The 20,511-nt window shown below is 39.8% G+C and overlaps 2 protein-coding genes across 10 annotated transcripts in view; one reads left to right on the top strand and one right to left on the bottom strand.

The window, feature by feature from the left end:
* LOC105476756 (cytochrome c oxidase copper chaperone COX11) overlaps positions 1–20,511 on the bottom strand; it is a 49,173-nt gene that overhangs the window by 9,796 nt on the left and 18,866 nt on the right. Inside the window, exon 5 of one of the 2 annotated variants that reach the window (XR_011615738.1) lies at positions 2,107–2,480. Coding sequence is in view for 1 of the 2 variants with exons in the window: in XM_024791234.2 (XP_024647002.2) it covers positions 2,369–2,480 (112 nt within the window). In the remaining variant the exon portion in view is untranslated. Of the gene's footprint in view, positions 1–2,094; positions 2,481–20,511 lie in introns of those variants that run through there. The other variant, XM_024791234.2, reaches the window with a different exon arrangement.
* The window catches only part of LOC105476758 (target of myb1 like 1 membrane trafficking protein), a 57,038-nt gene that overhangs the window by 25,678 nt on the left and 10,849 nt on the right, over positions 1–20,511 (top strand). For 5 of the 8 annotated variants that reach the window (XM_071082938.1, XM_011732933.2, XM_011732928.2 and 2 more), the window contains 7 exons: positions 4,472–4,605; positions 10,221–10,278; positions 10,700–10,817; positions 12,549–12,645; positions 17,565–17,616; positions 19,907–20,012; positions 20,430–20,511. In XM_071082938.1, the coding sequence (XP_070939039.1) occupies positions 4,472–4,605; positions 10,221–10,278; positions 10,700–10,817; positions 12,549–12,645; positions 17,565–17,616; positions 19,907–20,012; positions 20,430–20,511 (647 nt within the window). The remainder of the gene's footprint in view (positions 1–4,471; positions 4,606–10,220; positions 10,279–10,699; positions 10,818–12,548; positions 12,646–17,564; positions 17,617–19,906; positions 20,013–20,429) is intronic. The other 3 variants (XR_003016862.2, XR_011615737.1, XM_071082939.1) reach the window with 3 other exon arrangements.

Genomic DNA, 20,511 nt, shown 5'->3' with positions numbered 1-20,511 from the left:
ACTTTACCAGTGACCACAGTCTTATAATATCGGTTTATTATAAAACCAGCCTGAGGTTGGGCGCAGCAGAGCATGCCTGTTATCCCAGCACTTTGGGAGGCCAAGGCGGGTGGATCACCTGAGGTCAGGAGATCGAGACCAGCCTGGCCAACATGGCAAAACCCCATCTCTACTAAAAATAACAAAAATCAGCTGGGCGTGGTGGCATGCGCCTGTAATCCCAGTCACTCAGGAGGTTGAGGCGAAGGTTGCAGTGAGCTGAGATGGCGCCACTGCACTCCAGCCTGGGTGACAGATCGAGACTCACTCTCAAAAAAATAAATAAACCAACCTGTACACTTGGAATTTCTTCCTGTTTTGTCTGTTTATACTTACCTTCTAGTAGCTGTTCTGTTTCTTTGGAACCTATTCCTTGTCTTGTTTTCTTTCATGTGAAATCCAATATATTTACTTGGAATTCCCTTTCTGTTCCACCAACCCACGCTGAACAATTAGATCCTGAAGCCCTACTAACTAAGAGGGTCTTGCTCTTTGTTAGATTCTCAGGCCATAAAACCATTTTGTGCAGTAGACACGTTTTCCCACCACTGTGTTGCTTGTAAACTTTAAACTTTTCATTAGGGGTGAGGACTGGATTTTCTTTAGTTTTCCAAAGTGGAACGTGATAATTCTGAGGCTCTGTGCGGTCTAACAACTGTTGTGACGAGTTAAAGGCAGCCACCTTGGCCGTAGGAATGAAGAGTTGCAACATGTGTTTTGTGTATTTGCTTTCTTGGTGTTATGCACTCAGCTTTGGGCCACCTTCTTCTTATCTTAATAGCTGACTTTTCCTGGTACCTCCTACTTTAATCTTATCTCTCTCTCTTTTTTTTTTTTTTTTTTTTTTGCCTAGCCTCAGTAAGACAAGAAGAGAATGCTGTAGTATTTAGAATAAAGGGAGCTCAGATTTTGAAATGACAACTAGAGAAAGCCTTACTCTAACTTACTGGAGAAATTTAAAATCAAGGGAATCTGAAATTGGATCCTATGAGGATTGTAACCAGTTGAAAAAAAAAAAAAAATCCTGAGAATAGGAAAAAGAAAGCCATCCTCCCAGACCATTCTTGTCTTTACCATTCAGAAATGTGTAAGATATTAAGAGTAGAAGGGACTGTCAGCCTCTTTGAGTCCATCTCCCTTCCTTTGCAGATGAGGCTGCATATGCAGAAAGAATAATTGCCCACACCGTGACAAGTGGTGGAGCTGGAAGGAGAACTTCATTCTCATGAGCTTATGTTCTATCCATTAGACCAACTAGCTTCTCATTTTGAACCCAGGACTAACTTTCTATTATACCTGGCTAACCTATTGTGTTTTCATGTGGGTATAGGAAGCAATTTGAAGGCAGCAACCAAGTCCTGTACTTTTTGCAGACACTGTTTTGTTGGAAAGAAGAGTTGGAAGGGCTTTAACATGTTAATGCTTTTCTTAAGGATTATGCTGACAATTTGTCATTTGACTGAAGCCTGTATAAGGAAAAAGAGACTATATAAGCAAGTTAAGCTGAAGAATGTTCAGTTTTAGAGTAAGCGGGGAGAGTATTTACTTTGAGCAGATAGAGACATTGGGGTTTCTTGCACTCTGAGTGGGGAATACTGGGATGAAGAAAATACGTTATGGGCTAATAATAGGGATATTGCCATACAGATAGTATTTCCAGAGACATTTTAAAGCAAACACATTTCTTCCTGTTTTGGCTCTTTCGAGATAGATATGCAAGCATTTTTGTGTTTCTTTTTATTGAGTTGCCCTCTGTTGGTCAATGTGGGATGACTATAGTTGGAATTGAAAGTGCAGAGGGATCTCCTTCCTTAATTCCTGAGTGCCCTATGGAGGAGTAAGAGCCATCTGGATATCAGAAGAGGAATCTCTTAATGAGCTTTGCTCCAAAGACTTTTGAATTGATTGTTAAATTCACTTTAACTTAGAAGCTTGCCTTTGCTTTTATATGGTATAAACGGAGACAATTCTAGGGTCTCCGTGAGGGACATATGCACCATCAGCTGTTGCTCTGTATTTTGACTTGCCCCCCCCCCCGGCTCCCCACATCCACAGCCCTGCAAGTACCTGCTCTGGGCAACTGTGACCTATCCTTTTGTCCATAGAGCTTGATCTCGGGTGTTTCCAGGTGGCTTGGCCCTCCTCTGAGACAGACATCAATTGCAAAGATCAGAGTGGGCTGGCTTTTGAAGAGGTTTTTCACATTCTGCTTTGCAGACCTGTTGAGATGTGCTATTCCTTTCATGTTTCCATCCCATCTGTCTCTTGAAAGGGCAAAGGGAGTGTCTTCATGTGACTGAGGGCTATTGATGTTGGCTTCAAATTCATTTCAATTAATTTCTACATTTTTGTCATAGGTATCAGCCATTGAATTCCCTTGATCTTGACATTGCTCTAGCAAGGCTGCCAGTGAGCAACAAGAAGAACAATTTCTGTACACTCTGTAAAGCAAGAACAAAGGAAAAGTTCTCATTCATTCTGGGGGTTATATTAAATGCCATTCTTAATTATTTCCTTTGTAGAAGATCGGATCCTGGATAATAGCGTATTACAGGATTGTATTCGGTATCTAGTTAAGCTTCTAGTGACACCTTGTCAAGCACCCATAATACATTTATTTACTACCGACTACCTCTGTATGCCAGACACTGGGGTTTCAATGACACCACTGCCAATTCTTACAACAAATTTACAAGATAGCTGTTCTCCTTGTATTATAGATGGAAAAAACAAAAAACAAAACGAAACAGCAACAACAAAACCTAAGGCTAAATTTTAGCCACATTTCCCCAAATTCCATAGCAGGCATATATATGGGAGATGTGTTTGGCATCTGAGTCCAAAGTTTTCTCTTCGCATTATACTAGGGGTATATAAAGGAGCCAAATCTAGCCTGCCACATATATCTGTTTTATTAGAAGATGGCCACACCCAGTTATTGATATATTTTCCAGGGTTGCTTTTACACTATAGTTGAGTAGTTGCAGCAAAGACTAGATGGCCCACAAAGCAGAAAATGTTTACTGTCTGGAGCTTTAAGAACAACACTGTTGACCCCTACACTATACTGTTCCTGAAGATGGCCCTGTGGTTGGCAAATGGGATGGTTTTTCTGGCGGCACATTGCAAGTCTAAAATCGGAAAGTCTATCATCTGTCTAACTCACCTTTTTTTTTCTCTTTATGTCACGTTGTCTTTTAAATATTTGTTGTTATGATTTTGTAGAGGGTAGTGGCTTTTACCTCTGAGTCTAAACGCCAGTTAGTAATAGTTTGATTTATTTGTTTAGAGATTTCCTGTCAGCAGTCTTGTAATAGATTGTTTGAGATTCTGAATGGTTTCAAGAAGCATACATACATTTTTCAGCAGATCTTTCTTTCTTGAGGGGAAAAGTCAGCCAAAGTGATTGTGCGGTGTTTAAGGAAGTTCTATTGCTTTCATTTTGAGAGAAGCAGCGTCCCTGTGTTTTTGCCTGATGTTAATGTACTATTACACAGACAAACTCTAGCCAAGGTGGGATTGAGGAAATATTAATATCAGTTTTATGCACCTCGGGTTAATCAAAGGTGTGCCTGGAAAAAAAGTCAGTTGTAAGGCAACAGTTCTTAAATATCAGTGTACATAAGAAACACTTTGGAGTGCTTGTTTAAAAAAAAAATGTAGATTTTCAGACCCCCAGCCTGGAGATTCTGGATCAGTAAGTCTGACATAGATGGCTGTGATGCTTATGAGGAAAAAAAAAAAATGGGTTTGGGAGGTGGAGTCATGGTTTAATGCAGTATTTCTAGGTAGTCCAAATAAGGGTATTCATGATTTGTTTGTTAATCCTGTTTTAGTTTGCCTCAAAATGCGATATAACTATAAACTTTAAATGTTTAAGTACAACATAACAGGAAATAAAATAATGCCACTGTAAATGTATTTTCACTACTTCTACTACCACTAATAATGCAATAACATTTTATGTTTATGCTTTATAGTTATAGAGTTCCTCATTACACACATCTCATTTGATTTTTATGTCAACCCTTGAGGTAGATGTGGCAAGGGGTATAATTTTCATTTATCAATGAGAAAACTGAGATTTTAAAAACGTGTTTATTTATTTTTTTCTTCCCCAACATGGCACAGCTAATAAGCACTACATTTAGAATTCCCATACAGCACTTCTGGATTTTAGTCCAGCATTATTTTCAATGCACCATATTATTCTTATGACACTTATTTTGATTTTTAAAGGAAAATATAATCAGTTTATGACTCACTGCCTTCCAATAGGAAGGATAAGCTGTTTATAGTTAAGTACTTAGGTAGTGCCCCACAGGCGACTTAAGGGTGGAGGTGACTGTAGGTATGCACAGATTGGTGAGTCATATGTCTTTATAGAATGTTTCAGGTGTGGAAGAAGAAATCTCTCTCCTTTCTTTGACAGAAACTCTATAAAACAGGTCGGGAGATGCAGGAGAGGATCATGGACCTGCTTGTGGTGGTGGAGAATGAAGATGTAACTGTTGAGCTAATTCAGGTGAACGAGGATTTGAATAATGCCATCCTTGGATATGAGAGGTGAGCAAATCATGTACCCTCTTTACCCCTCTTCCATTTCTACTTTCACCACCAATTACTCAGCATTCTTATCAGAGTGCCTACAAGGAACCCCTCTTTCTAGATCCTCCATTCTCAATAGGAAAGGTATTGGCATGTGGGGTGGGACAGTTTTCTCTTGTGCAGCTCCTACTCAGTAAATGCCAGAGGTCTTTCTCCTAGTTAAAGTGACATTTCAGCCCATCATGGTGGCTCCCACCTATAATCCCAGCACTTTTGGAGGCCGAGGCAGGAGGATCACTTGAGCCCAGGAATTCCAGACCAGCCCTGACAACATAGTAAGACCCTGTCTCTACAAAAAATAAAAAATAAGGCCAGGCGCGGTGGCTCACGCCTGTAATCCTAGCCCTTTGGGAGACCAAGGCGGGCAAATCATTTGAGGTCAGGAGTTTGAAACCAGCCTAACCAACATAGTGAAACCCCATCTCTACTAAAAATACAAAAAAATTAGCTGGGCATGGTGGTGCATGCCTGTAATCCCAGCTACTCAGGAGGCTGACACGGGAGAATCACTTGAAGGGGAGGTGGAGGTTGCGGTGAGCCAAGATCACACCACTGCACTCCAGCCTTGGCAACAGAGTGAGACTCTGCCTCAAATAAATAAATAAAAAATAAATAAATTAGCTGGGTGTGGTGGTTCTAGTAGGTGCTTATAGCCTAGCTACTGGAGAGGCTGAGGTGGGAGGATAGCTTGAGACCAGGAATTTGAGGCTGTGGTGAGCTATGATCGCACCACTGCACTCCAGCCTGTGTGATGGAGTGAAATCCCACCTCTAAGAGAAATAATAAAAAAAGGGCATGTTAAGGGCATGTTAGGGGCACTGTTTCTGTTGAGAATTACTGGGAATCTCTACTTGCACAATGACTGTATTTCTAATCAGCTGATAAAGAATGAGACCAGTCTGACATAAGGGAAAGAGCTGAACAGGCCTGGATTCAAATCTAGCTGATGATTTTGGATTAGTTGCATAACTTTTCTAAGATTTAAGTTTTTTTCTTTCTTATTTTTTTTGATGTATTAAATAGGATAATAATACCTTTTTAGAGGGTTGGGCTTTTTTGAGGATTAAATGAGATAATATATATGAAAACACCTAGTAGAGTGCTAGCACATTGACGTCCATTCAATAGTAATTTCTTCTCTTCCTCTGCACCAGTGTCCCATTTAACCTTTAAATTTATTGACTAAGTTTTTCTTCCCACTTATCTTGAGTGAATTAAGAGAATCCATAAAATAAAGCCAGTAGCTATGGACCAAGAATGGTGGTGCACACCTGTAATCCCAGCACCCTGGGAGGCTGAGGTGGGCAGATTGCTTGAGCTCAGGAAGTTTGAGAACAACCTGGGCAACATGGCGAAACCCCATCTCTACCAAAAAATTACAAAAATTAGCTAGGCATGATGATGCACGCCTTTAGTCCCAGCTACTTAGGAGGCTGAGGTGGGAGCATCTCTTGAGCCCAGGAGGCAGAGGTTGCAGTGATCTAAGATCGTGTCACTGCACTCCAGCCTGGGTAACAGAGTGAGACCCTGTCTCAAAAAAGAGAAACATAAAAACCAGTATCTATGAAATGGTAGTGTCTTTCCTTTACTGTCTCATATTTACTGTGTATTCAGAGAAGGGCATCGACTGAAGATGTAAGCCTAGGAACCATGCTTCCTTTCTTTCTTTTTCTCTTTTTTTCTGAGATGGAGTGCCCAGGCTGGAGTACAGTGGCACGATCTTGGCTCACTGCAACCTCCACCTTCTGGGTTCAGGCAATTCTCCTGCCTCAGCCTCCCAAGTAGCGGGATTACAGGCACACACCATCATGCCCGTGTAGTTTTTGTATTTGTAGTAGAAACAGGGTTTCACCATGTTGCCCAGGCTGGTCTTGAACTCTTGACCTCAGGTGATCCACCCTCCTCGGCCTCCCGAAGTGCTGGGATTACAGGTGTGAGCCACCTTGCCTGGCCACCATGCTTGCTTTCTTAGCACTGAAGAAACTCACAATTGTTACTCTTGTTTTCTGTGGAACAAATTTTTATAAACAAAAAAATATCCAAGGAAAACCACATCGTTTTCAGTAGAGTGCTGCCTTCTGGCTTTCATTTTGGAGAATTCTATTGCAAACCATAAGACCACTGCCTAAAGGCTTCCTCCGAGGGGGAACTTGTGTTTATTTGTCTAGCTCTCAGGAGATTGGATTACTTCTATGAACAGCTTGTTCTGACTGGGCTTTGAACCGTTTGTACCAGAACAACTGTGAAACACTTATGTCCTAAGATTCAGAGAGAAACTCTTGCCTCCAGAAAAGATACTAGTCTCCTAGTTTTCTCTGGCTGCTGTCACAAATTACCACAAACTTAGTGGCTTATCCTCTGTTTTATCTACTTTTGGATGCTCCAGAGGAGAATCCATCTTCCTACCTTTTGCAGCAGCTAGAGGCTGTTCACTTTCCTTGGCTCATGGCCCCTTTTCTCCATCTTCAAAGCCAACAGTGTCTAGTTCAGGCCTGATTGTATCATATCACTCTTACTTCCACTTCTGCCTCTCTCTTCCACCTTTAAGGACCTTTATAACTACATTGGGCTTATCTGTACATTCCCGGATAATCTCTCAATTAAGGGCAGCTTAGTAATGTGAACCAAAAGTATCTGAGACAGGTCTCAATTAATTTAGAAAGTTTATTTTGCCAAGGTTAAGGATGCACCTGTGGCATAGCCACAGGAGGTCCTGACAATATGCACCCAAGGTGATGGGGGCACAGCTTGGTTTTTTGTTTTGTTTTGTTTGTTTTTTGAAACAGAGTCATGCTCTGTCGCCAGGCTGCAGTGCAGTGGCACAATCTCGGCTCACTGCAACCTCTGCCTCCTGGGTTCAAGCGATTCTCCTGCCTCAGCCTCCTGAGTAGCTGGGGCTACAGGCGTGTGCCACCACGCCCAGCTACTTTTTGTATTTTTAGTAGATACAGGGTTTCACTGTGTTGGCCAGGATGGTCTCGATCTCTTGACCTCATGATCCACCCACCTTGGCCTCCCAAAGTACTGGGATTACAGGCATGAGCCACCGTACCCGGCCATCCACAACTTGGTTTTATACATTTTCGGGAGACATGAGACATCAATCAGTATGTGTAAGATGTCCATTGGTTCCATCTAGAAAGGTGGGACAACTCAAAGCAGGGAAGGGGGCTTCCAGGTTATAAGTAGATAAGCGACAAATGGTTGCATTCTTTTGAGTCTTTGATAAATCTTTCACAGAATACACAATTTACATGTGAGAAGGGGCTAGAGGAATAGTCACTCATACCTTAGTCTGGCTCGGTGAATCTGCATTTCTACATAAGCAGTAGGGCAGAGGACTCAGTCAGTTCTGTCCTTTGTCCTGTACTTGTGAAGATAAGCTATCAGTTTTTATTGCCAAGGTGGGATTCAACAGAACTGTTTTAGGGTAAAGATCTTGAGGCCCACAAGGAGTTTTCTCTTGGGAAAATTGTGAGAGAGGTAGGTAGCTTTTTATCTTTGTAGCTATATTAGTTAGGAATAAAATTTGCCTGAGGCAGTTCCCAGCTTGACTTTTCCTTTTGGCTTAGTGATTTTGGGGTCCTGAGATTTCTTTTCCTTTAACAGTAGCAAACTTCATTCTTTTTTCAACCTTTAATTTCCCCTTGCCATATAACCTAACATATTCACTGGTTGTGTTGACTAGGATGTGGGTACCTTTGTGAGGGTGGGCGTTACTCTACCTATCACAGCCCATGCTCTGGCCCCTAAAGATTCATATCCATCCACTTGCAAAATACATTCACCCTATTCCAACATCCCCCAAAGTATCTGCTCATTACATCCAGGGAATAGTTGTGCAAATAAAGAAACTGAAATTTGTCACTCAGGGCTTGATCTAGGAAAGTTGTTCATACCCAGCACATAACTGACTAGAACACAAGAAGCTAATGTTATAACTAGATGGATTTTTTTTTTTTAGATGGACTCTTGCTTTACTGCCCAGGCTGGAGAGCAGTGGCATGATCTCGGCTCACTGCAACCTCCGCTTCCCAGGTTCAAGCGATTCTTCTGTCTCAGCCTCCCTGGTAGCTGGAATTACAGACCACCATGCCCAGCTCATTTTTGTATTTTTAGTCAAGATGGGGTTTCACCATGTTGCCCAGGCTGGTCTCAAACTCCTGACCTCAAGTGATCCACCTGTCTCGGCCTCCCAAAGTGCTGGGATTACAGGCATGAGCCACAGTTCCCGGCTTAACTAGGTGGAATTTAAAAGCACATGTTTTTGAAAAATCGTTAAACTGCGTGCGCAGATTCTGTCACGCGCATCCTTGTGAAGAGACCACCAAACAGGCTTTGTGTGAGCAATAGAGCTGTTTATTTCACCTGGGTGCAGGCAGGCTGAGTCAGAAAAAGGAGTCAGCAAAGGGAGTTAGGGGTGGGGCAGTTTTATAGGATTTGATTAGTAGTGAAAAATTACAAAGGGGGTTGTTCTCTGGAGGGCAGGGGCAGGGGTCACAAGATACTCAGTGGGGGAGCTTCTGAGCCAGGAGAAGGAAGCTCATAAGTTAATGTCATCAGTTAAGGCAGGAACTGGCCATTTTCACTTCTTTTGTGATTCTTCAGTTGCTTCAGGCCATCTGGATGTATACCTGAAGGCTTGGACTCAGAGGCCCAATTGAGTATAAACTTACACTTTAAAGTGTTTAGGATCATGAAGTCAAATTGTCTTAACAGTGATACTGTATGTTTCTAAAGCAAATCTCAGTTTGCAAAGCATTTCCACATTCATCCACCTGTACTATCTAGTTTTGCCCCTGAAAATAACTTTCTGAGGAAATAGTTCAAATGTTATTCCCTCTTAGCAGCTGGGGGACCAAGGTTCAGGAAGTCATCTCCTTAGTCATGTAGCTACAAGGTACTAACACTGACACTTGAACCTTGGATTTCTGCCTTCAACTTCTCTAGTCTTTTACGTTTATACTCCTTTACTCTCAGTGGACAAACAATGTAAAATTAAATCAGAGTTGTAGAAGGTCAATTTTTTGGTATGTGTTAAGTATCTTATAAAAATACACAGTGAAATAGTGAAAATACTTTAAATATATTTGAATATTTTGGAAAATTACTTATAATGGCAAAATAGAAAACAAATAATTGCTAATAGTAAGAGTGGTTAAAGGTGTGATCGATTCATAAGGTAAAATATTATAGCCATTAAAAATTGTATTTCAGCTAGAAAAATTCTCACAGCATAATCAAATTAGGATACAGAATTATGTAAAGTATAATTTTAACTAAGTTTAAAAATAGATGCACTTATAGATGAAATACTGGAATAATGTTAATAGATTTAACAATTTCTGGGTGATGAGATTTTTTTTAATACTTTTCTATTTTCTCACAGTTTTCTCTGAGGGTATGAATACTCTGTAAGCTGGAAAAAAGTTATTAAAAGTTTTTTACTGATAATTGTGGGAGGATGAGGCTGATTGTCTTTATTCCTAAATATTTGTGTATTAATAATTGTTAGATTTTTATAGCATTTTCATATTTTTTTTAAAACACATGCATTTTGATCATTTAAACAGGTTTACTAGAAACCAACAAAGGATTTTGGAGCAAAATAACCAGAAGGAAGCCACCAGTGTAAGTGATTAGAAACGTTATAAAATAAACAATTGAACATTTTGCCAATTACAGTAAGAAGCAAGGTTTACCTAAAACAAGTCTTAAAAAGAGGGAGATATGCATTGATAATTTGGAGTGGTTTTAATGGTATAGATTACTTGCCTTAATAACTTAATGTTATTAAGTTAACGTTAATGTTAAACTGTTAATGTCATGTAATGTAAAGTTAATGTTATTAAGTTATTAATAAGAAGCAGGAACCTATGTAGGTGGTTAAGATGGGATTCATACTAATGTTGCCCATTGGTTGAATGGAGAATTCTTCCTTAAAATGCATCCAAATAGGATCCTCCCCTCAACAAAGGAGAATGTATGGGGAGAAAGCTATGATAAACTACATGACACTTTTTTTTTTTTTTTTTTTTTGCTTTGTTTTCAGACTACCAGTGAGCCTTCTGCCCCATCTCAAGATCTCCTCGACCTAAGTCCCAGTCCCCGGATGCCTAGGGACACTCTGGGAGAACTCAACACCATGAATAATCAACTTTCAGACTTAAGTAAATAAACACTCAGGTCTTTTCAGACCAGCAGAAGAGCTTGATGTGAAACAGTTCTCCTTAATTACATGATTAAATACCACCTAAGAAGGACTGAAGACAGTTTGAATGTCAGAGCACTATGTTAGGAGATGTGATTACTTCCTGACAAATGGTTGAGTCAAACCCGGTATAGCAATGGGATGTGTCTGGGGGAGGAGGTCCTTGAAACTCATCCTACTCACTTAGAATTTCATGGAATTCACCTGGCCTGCTTTGTAGAGGCTTTTCAGCCCAATGGCCAATACTTAAAGTCTACTCTGAACCTACACACTATTATCATTGGGCTCTTCTGCTACACCTCAGCATCAGGTAAGGGAGTATCTCTGATACAAGCGGAGAAATTTAGAAATTACAAGGTATGAACCAAGTGGTTGTGAAATGAAGAAGGAAAAACACAGGCTTTAAAGTCAGAAAAGTCCAAGTTGAAATGCCAGTTCTGCACCTCTCAGCCACCTAACCTTTAAGACTCTCACTTTATAAAATGGGAACAATGATTGCCTTAAAGGGTGGTTGTCAAGATTAACAAACTAATGTTTATAAAATGCATTGTAAGCTTTGTTACAGCTCTCCAAGTTGTGATGTAAGCTCTGCTACAATGCATTTTATAAACATTTATAAAAGAGTTACCTATCTTACCTAACTTGTTATCTTCTGCTGTCCTTATTCCCAACAAGGGTTTGGTAAATTACAAAATAAGGATGATGAAAAATGCTGAAATCCAGTTTTGCCAAACTAAAAGCAGTTTGTTTTTCTCCTATGTCATCTGCTGTTTCCAGAGTAAAAACACTCAGTATCACTGAATTTGTGGTTTTCTTAGATCTCTACCCAGTTCTAAAATGTTGGCTACTTGTTTATGTAGGCTAGTGGGATGTGTAGAGTCAGTTACATTGGAGAGTTTTCCTGAGTTTTTAGTAGAGAATTTTCAGAGGGGAAAGTAATTATTCCCTTTGGGGTATCTCACTTAAGATTATGGCCTGGAGGCCAGGCACGGTGGTTCACACCTGTAATCCCAGTATTTTGGGAGGCCGAGTCAGGTGGATCACCTGAGGTCAGGAGTTCGAGACCAGCCTGGCCAACATGGCAAACCCCCCGCCTCTTTACTAAAAATACAAAAATTAGCCAGGAGTGGTGGTGGGCACCTATAATTCCAGCTACTCAGGAGGCTGAGGCAGAAGAATCACTTGAACCCAGGAGGTGGAGGTTGTGGTGAGCCGAGATCGTGCCACTGAACTCCAGTCTGGGTGACAAAGTGAAACTCCATCTCAAAAAAAAAAAAAAAAAAGGATTATGGACTGGAGCTTGAGGTGAAGGTAGAGCTCAGTATGTACTATAACTTTTTACTTTTGTGCTGGGCAGAACAAGATATAAAATCCTTTCCATTCTGGATCAGCTTAGGATTTTAGAAAATCCAATACAATAATATTTCTTACCCTTACAACAACTTCTTCTCATGGCAGGGAAATTCTTTCTCTCTCTACCTACCATAAATGATGCTTTTTAATTTCTCTTAGAGCTAGGAAATCTCATGATTTTATGGTGACAGAAATATCTAAATTAATCTCTTTTATTTGGTGGGTTTTTCTTTTTTTTTTTTTTTCTTTTTTCTTTTTGTTTTTACTGTAGAAAATCCAGCGTAATAACTGACTGACAAAATGTTTTAAAGCCAAACAAGTCCATTTTGTGTTTTAGATTTCAGCTCTCCAAGTTCTGATGTAACAAACAACTTAAAACCCAGTCTTCATCCACAGATGGACTTGCTAGCCTTGGAGAATACAGAAATACCCCTGTAAGTATGTCAGTAACACTGCAGAACTAATATGACATTTGGATTCCTTACAAGTAAGAAAACCTGATGGCTGGGCGCAGTGACTTACATCTGTAATCCTAGCACTTTGGGAGGCCAAGGCACATGGATCACTTGAGCCCAGGAGTTTGAGACCAGCCTGGGCAACACGGTAAAACCTCATCTCTAGGAAAAATATAAAAATTAGTTGGGCATGGTGGCATATGCCTATAATTCTAACTACTTGGGAGGCTGATGCATGAGAATCACTTGAATCTAGGTGGTAGAGGTTGCAGTGCAGTGCAGGTTGCACCATTGCACTCCAGCCTGAGTGACAGAGCAAGACCCTGTCTCAAAAAAAAAAAGAAAGAAAGAAAACATGATAAAATAGCAAAAAATAGAGACTTAAGAATCAGACAGTCCTGAATTAGAATCTCAGCACTACTTCCTGCTAGCCATATAACTTAGATGAGTTATTTAGCCACTGTAAATGTTCATTTTTCTTCTAAGAATATTTTCTAGGATTCTTACAAAGATTCAGTGAGATGCTATATGCAAAACTCCTAATATAGCACTTGGTACATAGTAAGCCTTCAATAAATTGTCCCTTTCTGTTATTTTTAGTGGTAACAGGAGATGGGGAAGAACAGGGGAAATACAATGATAAAGGAGGCAGAAAAGCAATGAGATTCAAAATTAGAAGTAATGGCCCCATCAGTTACAGGGCACTTGCTGTGTGGCAGGCACTCAGTTAAGCTAGTTTTGTTTATTTCATCTAATCTTCACTAAAGTATTTAGGTCAGTGATGTTAGGTCAGGGTCTTGCTCTGTCACTCAGGCTGGAGTACAGTGGTGCCATCATAACTCACTGCAGGCTCAAAATCCTGGGCCCAAGGGATACTCCCACCTTAGCCTCTTAATAGCTGGGACTACAGGTGTGCACCACCATACTGGGCTAGGCTCATTTTTAATTTTTTTTTGTAGAGATGCGGTCTCGCTTTGTTGCCCAAGCTGGTCTTGAACTCTAGGCCTCAGGTGATCCTCCTGCCTTGGCCTCCTAAAGTGAGCCACTGCACCGGCCTGTTATCATTATTCCCATCATACACGAAAAGAGACTGCGACTTCTTGGTCATTTCTCTATTGAAGGAACTAGAACTTGCCCAAGTTTGTATGGCCAGTAAGTAGCAAGTCTGATGGACTGATAGTCCAGTATTAAACTTGGACTAATAAAACCTGATAGAGTAGCTGGAACCTCCTGAGTAGCTGGAATTAGAGGCGTATGCCACAATGCCCTACTAATTTTTGTGTGTTTTTAGTAGAGATGAGGTTTCACCATGTTGCCCAGGCTATTCTCAAACACCTGGGCTCAAGCGATCCAGGTGCCTCGGCCTCCCACAGTGCTAGGATTACAAGATGTGAGCCACTGCATCCAGCCATCAGGTTTTCTGATAGTACAGTATTAAAAAGAAATATTAATGACCTATAAACATAGGCAATGATATTCAACTTTACTTATAGAGAAATGTAAATTAAAGTCTAATAAGAAATCGTTTTCTACTTCTCAGGGTGGCAAAAGTACCAATATTTCATAACATACTTTGTTGGCTATGGAAAGACAGTTACTATGACAAAATTTATGTAACTCTTCTAGGGGCAAGTGGCAATATCTATTAAAATTATAAATGTATTTATTTCTTTCAATCTGTAATCTTATGTGTATAAATTTTTACCACACTTATACAGAGTTAGGTGTTTACAAGATTATTCTTTACAATGTTTTGGGCAATAGCAAGTAATTGGAAACAACTCAAATATCCATCAGTTGGGGACTGTTAAACATCTGTACAACATATTACTATATAGCTGGGGGATAAAATAATCACCAATATATTTATTGCTAAGTAGGAAAAAAAAGGTGCTAAGTAGTGTGTGTGTAATATATTGCATTTGTGTAAGAAAGTTGTAAATAAGAATATATATTAATATTTGCCTCTATTCACATAAAGAAACAAGAATGATACAGGAAGGAAAATAATGAAAAAGAGTGAAAGAGTGGTTATATAAGTTCCAGAAGAGGCAGGATAGAATAAATAGCAGTTGAATTTGCCTTATGCCAATGTCAATAGCTTTTTTCCTTTTAAGTGTATATATTTTAGATAATAGGCAATACATTTTCATTATTCAGATATCAAAACAATATAAAAAGTTGTATAAGACAATTCTTGTTCTCATTCCCTCTTCATCCTCCCTCTTTCCCTTTCCCTAGTGTCACGCTCTACTCCCACCCAGATAATTACTTTGTTAGGTTCTAATTTGTCCTTCCATAGTGTCTGTAGGCAAATATGAATATGAATTTCTCCATTACTCAATAAAATGCAGCATACTATCACTCTGTTCTGAACTTTGCTTTTGTTTTTCACTTAACATATTTTGGCAGTGTGTTTATATCAGTGGATTTAGATTTTTTAAAAAGTTGCCTAGTGTTTTGTTTAAATACTTGTGTACCCAATCACTGAATTACTTTTCTATATTTAAAAGGGGGAGGGGCAGAGGGAGGAAAATGAAAAAGAAGAATCAAACTGGGAAGAAAAAAGAGCAAAATATAAGGGAAGAAGAGAAGAAAGGATTCATGTGTTGGGAAATGATAAAGTGTCAATGGCTCTCTCATGAAGATACTGAGTTAGGTCAGTTTCTTTGGTTGGCTACCTCTTGTCTTGGCTACATACAATACAAGTAAATGCTGACATGTAGGCAGATTGAAGTTGCTTGGTAAATAATGTGGTTTAAAGTAGGTGATTCTGTTTGAGTTGTCTTGCTAATCTTGTTGGGTAATGTGAGAAAGAATAATACAGATAAAAGCCCATTAACAACAAGTATCTATAAAATTCATTAAGAGTCAAATTTCAGCTAATAGCTGCCTGTTTTAATCTGTAGCCTACTGGATCTAATAATTCAGTGTGCATAAAAATCCCTTGGGTGACTGTCAAAAAGTTGCTGGTCCCCAGAAACTCTGATTCTGAGAATTAGGACATGACATAGCTTTTGGGGGGCCACCATTTAACCCACTAATGGAACTTCTTGAATGTGGTTTGTGGCTTTATGTCTTTCATCAAACTTGTGATGTTTTTAGTCTTTTTTTCAGAACTACAATCTTTCTGCTCTTCTGCTGGAACCCTGATGACACAAATTTTAGACCTGTGCCATTGTCTCATAGGTGTTTGGGGTCCTGTTTGTCTGTTTTACTCTTTAGATTGGATACTTTGTGATTTATGTTCAAGTTCACCGACTGTTTCCTCTGTCATTTCCATTTTGCTATTGAGCTCATTCTGTAAGTTTTTTTTTTTTAATTCAGTTATTGGGGTTTTTAGTTCTGAAATTTCATTTTGGTTCTTTATATCTTGTGTTTTTGCTGTGACTTTATTTTTCCGTGTTTTTTTTTTTTTTTTTTTTTTTTTTAAAGATTGCAGTTCTTTGGAGCATGTGTACAATAGCTGCCTTAAATATCTCTGAGATAATTTCAACATCTGTGTCCTCTTGGCATCGATATCTGTTATTGTCTTCTCGTGCAAGCTGAAATTTTCATGGTTCTTCATATGCCTCATAATTTTGGATTCTATGTTGGGCATTTTTAATGTCTTATTAGGAGACTCTTGGTCTTAATTTAAATCATATCAAGAATATTGACATTTTGATTTTAGTATGTAAACAACCTGGTTAGATTCATACCACAATTTTACCCTTCTTCTATGGGGGGTGGCTCCAATGTCAGCTACATTTTCAAAGCCTTTGCAGTGCCATTCAAATATGTCTCATGTATGTTCCATCCTGTGGTCAATCTAAGGTCCAGATGGCAGGTTGTTTGTTCACTTCTCACCATTTTTGGCATCGTGACTGCGGTGGGATCGGGGGGTGAGCTCAGTATTTCATAAACAACTTCATGGGGTTGTTTTCCTGAGTCCTCCATCATCGTGATTTATCTGGTACTTTCTAGTTTCCTGGGACTCCCGTTTTTGTTTATCCAGTCATAAAGCTGGAGCTTTAGTTACCCTATGATACCACACATTTCCTTGACTATGCTTATGTCTGTGACTAAACGGCAGGAGAGAAAGGAAAAAAGCTGTGGGTATCACAGCTCCTATTGAAGAAGATTCTTCTCACTGTTTCAATTTCCTACAGGTCCCATTGCCTCTGCTGTCGCTACAGCCACTTTGGGGTTGCCTGTGGTTTGGGGTGTGAGAGAACAGAGAGAAGAGGACAAAAAAAGGGACAAGAGATTTCCACATTCTGAGTGTTAGGATTATTTTCCCTTTCCTGCTCCTTGAGAATGAGAAGGCTTCTCCTAGAGTTCTGTCTTTCTCATTGATGCCTAGGGTTCAGGCTGCATTGCATTTGGTCAGGAAATAAAGGGACAGAAAACAGTAAATTCACCAACAGTTCAGTGATACTTGAATTCTGGTCTTCTTTCCCAATGAGGCTGCTCCTGTTATTCAGAGTCCTCAAAGAGTTGCTCTATGCATTCTGTCCACTTTTAAGTGACATTCAGTGGAGAGACAGGGTGCAGTACGTTTGCTCCGCTTTATCCTGGACTGGAACCCTCACAGCTTTCTTCTTAACCTGTGTTCTATACTACTACTCATCCTTTAGGAAACGATGGGGTGGTAGCTACTCTGATGGAAAGACTAAAGGCTCTGTTCTTAGTGTTGTGTGCATACTCCACAGTCTCAGGGCTCCCACTGCCCATGGCATCAAAACCTGATGTGCACTGAAAAACCAATTGTTTTATAAATAGTTATTACAAAATGACACTTTATGCAGTCTGAAGGTACATTTTAGGTTTTGTTTTTAGACTAGGAAAATGATCTTACTTTTTGCATTTGTGTTCTCACTGTAGGGTAATCATTCTGTGTTATCACACTATCCTAGGTTTTCCCAAAGGATCAGCCAAAACCTCACCTCAAGCCACACATATGATAACGTAAGTAACAAGACTCTTTTCTAGCAGCGCGCCTAGTCAGCAGATTCTTGTGGCCAGAAAATAACTCACGGTCATTAATTCCCATGTTCTGCTCAGTATTGTGTTGATGCGCAGCCCCTGTTGGCAAGATGGTTAAGGATCAAAATTTTTTTGGAGTGTGTAATTGCTGTCTCCACTTCCTTTGCTTGTATTCTCTTTGACAGACTTCAGACACGCTCTTCTACCACTCTGTGGACATAACTCTTGTCAAGATCACTGGTGACTTCTGTATTATGAAATTTAGAACTGCAGTCCCTCATTTTATCTAATTTATCAGCAACAAATGACAAAATCGATCACTTCCTCCTTCTTGCACACATGGCTTTCAGATATCGGTCACTTTGGTTCTTCTCCTGCCTCCCTTTCATTTCTTCTCCATCTCTTTTGCTGGCTCTTCCTCCTCTACTGACCTTTCATTGCTGGAGACCCCAGGGATCAGGCTTCAGACTTCTCTATCTACATTCATTCCTCTGTGGTCTTTTGGTCTCATACCTTGAAATAACCATTCAATTTCTGACAACCTACAAGTTTGTATCTCTTGTAGCTCAGACCCCTTCTCTAAACTCAGAACTCATACATCCACTTTCCACTTAATGTCTTCTCTTGATTTCTTCCCAGTCTCCACTCTCAACCTGCCCTTCCTGTAGGCTTCCCACCTCAGTCAATGGCCACTCTACTCTTTGCTGCATAGGTCAAAAACCTTGGGTAATAGTGTTTGACATCCACCTTTTTACTTTTACTTTTGCCTTTTACTTTTAAAGTATGTCAATTATCCAGCCACTTCTTACCACCTCCACTTCTGCATCTTAGTCCAAGCCACCATCAGGTGGACATTGCAGTGGCCTCTAAGGGAAGCCCTGTTTCAACCTTTGCCTCCCTTCGCATCCCTCCTGCCCACCTCATAATCTATTCTCAAAACAAAAACTGGGGCATTCTTTTTCAAAAAGTAAAGTCATATTATGTCACTCATTTACTCAAAACCCACCTATGAGTTTCTTCCTCACTCCATTTTACTCAGTAAATGCCTGAAATGCTGATCTGACCACACCTGTCACCTCTCCAGCCTCACCTCCTGCCCCTCTCTACTTTGGCTCACTCTGTTCCAACCACACTGGCCGTCCCCACTTCAGAGACTATGAACTTGTGTCCTCTTCAGTAACCACAAGACTCACTTTAGTCAGGCTCCGCTTAAATGCCCCCAATGATGAGACATTTCCTGACCATGACCTATTAGAGCAGTATTCTACTTCAGTCTCTCTCCCACCCACTACTCTGCTTTTATATTAGAGCACATGCCATTGGATATCTGTTTACATTTGTTGATTGTCTGCGTCATCAGGGCAGGAACTTGGTCTGCTTTATTGCTTTATTAATAGTGCCTGGCAGCTGATAGGTACCCAGGATATATTTGTGGAATGAATGAGGAAAATTCTGAGAAATTTCTAATTATGATTTTAATCTTTTATCAGTCCTGATTTTGTTGTGTCACTGAGTGCCTCTCTGTAGATTTAAGGTTTTTTTTTTTTTCCTACTCAGGACTGAGATTTTATATTCAGAGTAAACAACAGAGAATCTGGTCTGAGCCATTGAATCTGCTTCATTTTTAAAAGCAATATTTTTTTTTTTCAGTTTCTATGGGAAATGGGGTGCATTAGGCATAAATCCAGACAAACATAGTAAATTCTTGCCTTTGAGATAGTCTCACTCAGTCACCTAGGCTAGAACATATAGCAAGATCATATGATCATAACTCACTGCAGCTTCAAACCCCTAAGCTCAAGCGATCCTCCTGCCTTGGTCTCTGGGGTAGCTGGGACTACAAATGCGAGCCACCATGCCCAGCTTTTTTTTTTTTTTTTAGAGCTGGGGTCTTGCTGTTGCCTAGGCTGATCTTGAACTCCTGGGCTCAAGTAATCCTCCTGCCTCATCCTCCCAAATTGCTGAGACAGACAAAAAAAGGACAAGAGACAAAAAAAGGACAAGAGATTTCCACATTCTGAGTGTTAGGATTATTTTCACTCAGAATGTGGAAATCTGGGCATGTGAGCCACCATGCCCAGCAGAAACGAAGTAAATCTCATAAGTGATGATAACCTAAAAATACTAAAGTAATAATTACAAACAACTTGTTCTTGTCCAGTTCAAAGTATATGGTTCTTGGAATAATGTACTTGGAAGTGTAGGAGTCTAACTAATAAAAGAAAAGCTTAATGTAGAATGTTTATATGAACATGTGTTATGCTTTCTTCAGTTTCTGGAACATTCAAATTCAGTGTTTCTACAGCCGGTTAGTCTACAAACCACTGCAGCAGCACCATCAAACCAGAGTCTGCCACCTTTGCCCAGCAATCATCCAGGTACATGGGACCTTATTATTTGCATCAAATAAGGAAACTTACGAGAATATATGAGTCTGCCAGAGATTCGTTGGTAACTGAAAATAGGAGAAATTAGAGGTAGTTCTTTGTATTTTTAAGCTAATGAAACAAATTCAGGGCAGATAGCATTATGACTGACTATAAGAGACTGTAAAAATGCTTGTGTTAAACTTGTGTTAAACTATTGTGTTTTGACTGCTAAGATAGCTGAGGTTTGGAAACCTTTCTGTTATATACAGATTTGTTGAACTTGGGAGTAGCATTGGAACACCAGTCTGTTTTGGTTGTGTTTATTAGGATCTAATATTTGAAGTATAAATTATAAAAAGAATATCAATTACATGTATTCCTCGAAAAGCACAATGTATGTTTACTGGTCTCTTTTTTTGCCTAAAGCGATGACAAAAAGTGATCTCCAGCCACCTAATTACTACGAGGTAATGGAGTTTGATCCCTTAGCCCCTGCTGTCACTACAGA

Source organism: Macaca nemestrina, chromosome 17 (genome assembly GCF_043159975.1).
Source record: "Macaca nemestrina isolate mMacNem1 chromosome 17, mMacNem.hap1, whole genome shotgun sequence".
In the NCBI taxonomy this organism is placed as follows: domain Eukaryota; kingdom Metazoa; phylum Chordata; class Mammalia; order Primates; family Cercopithecidae; genus Macaca; species Macaca nemestrina.
Note: the sequence above shows the minus strand (reverse complement) of the source record. Positions and strands in the feature narration are given on the sequence as shown.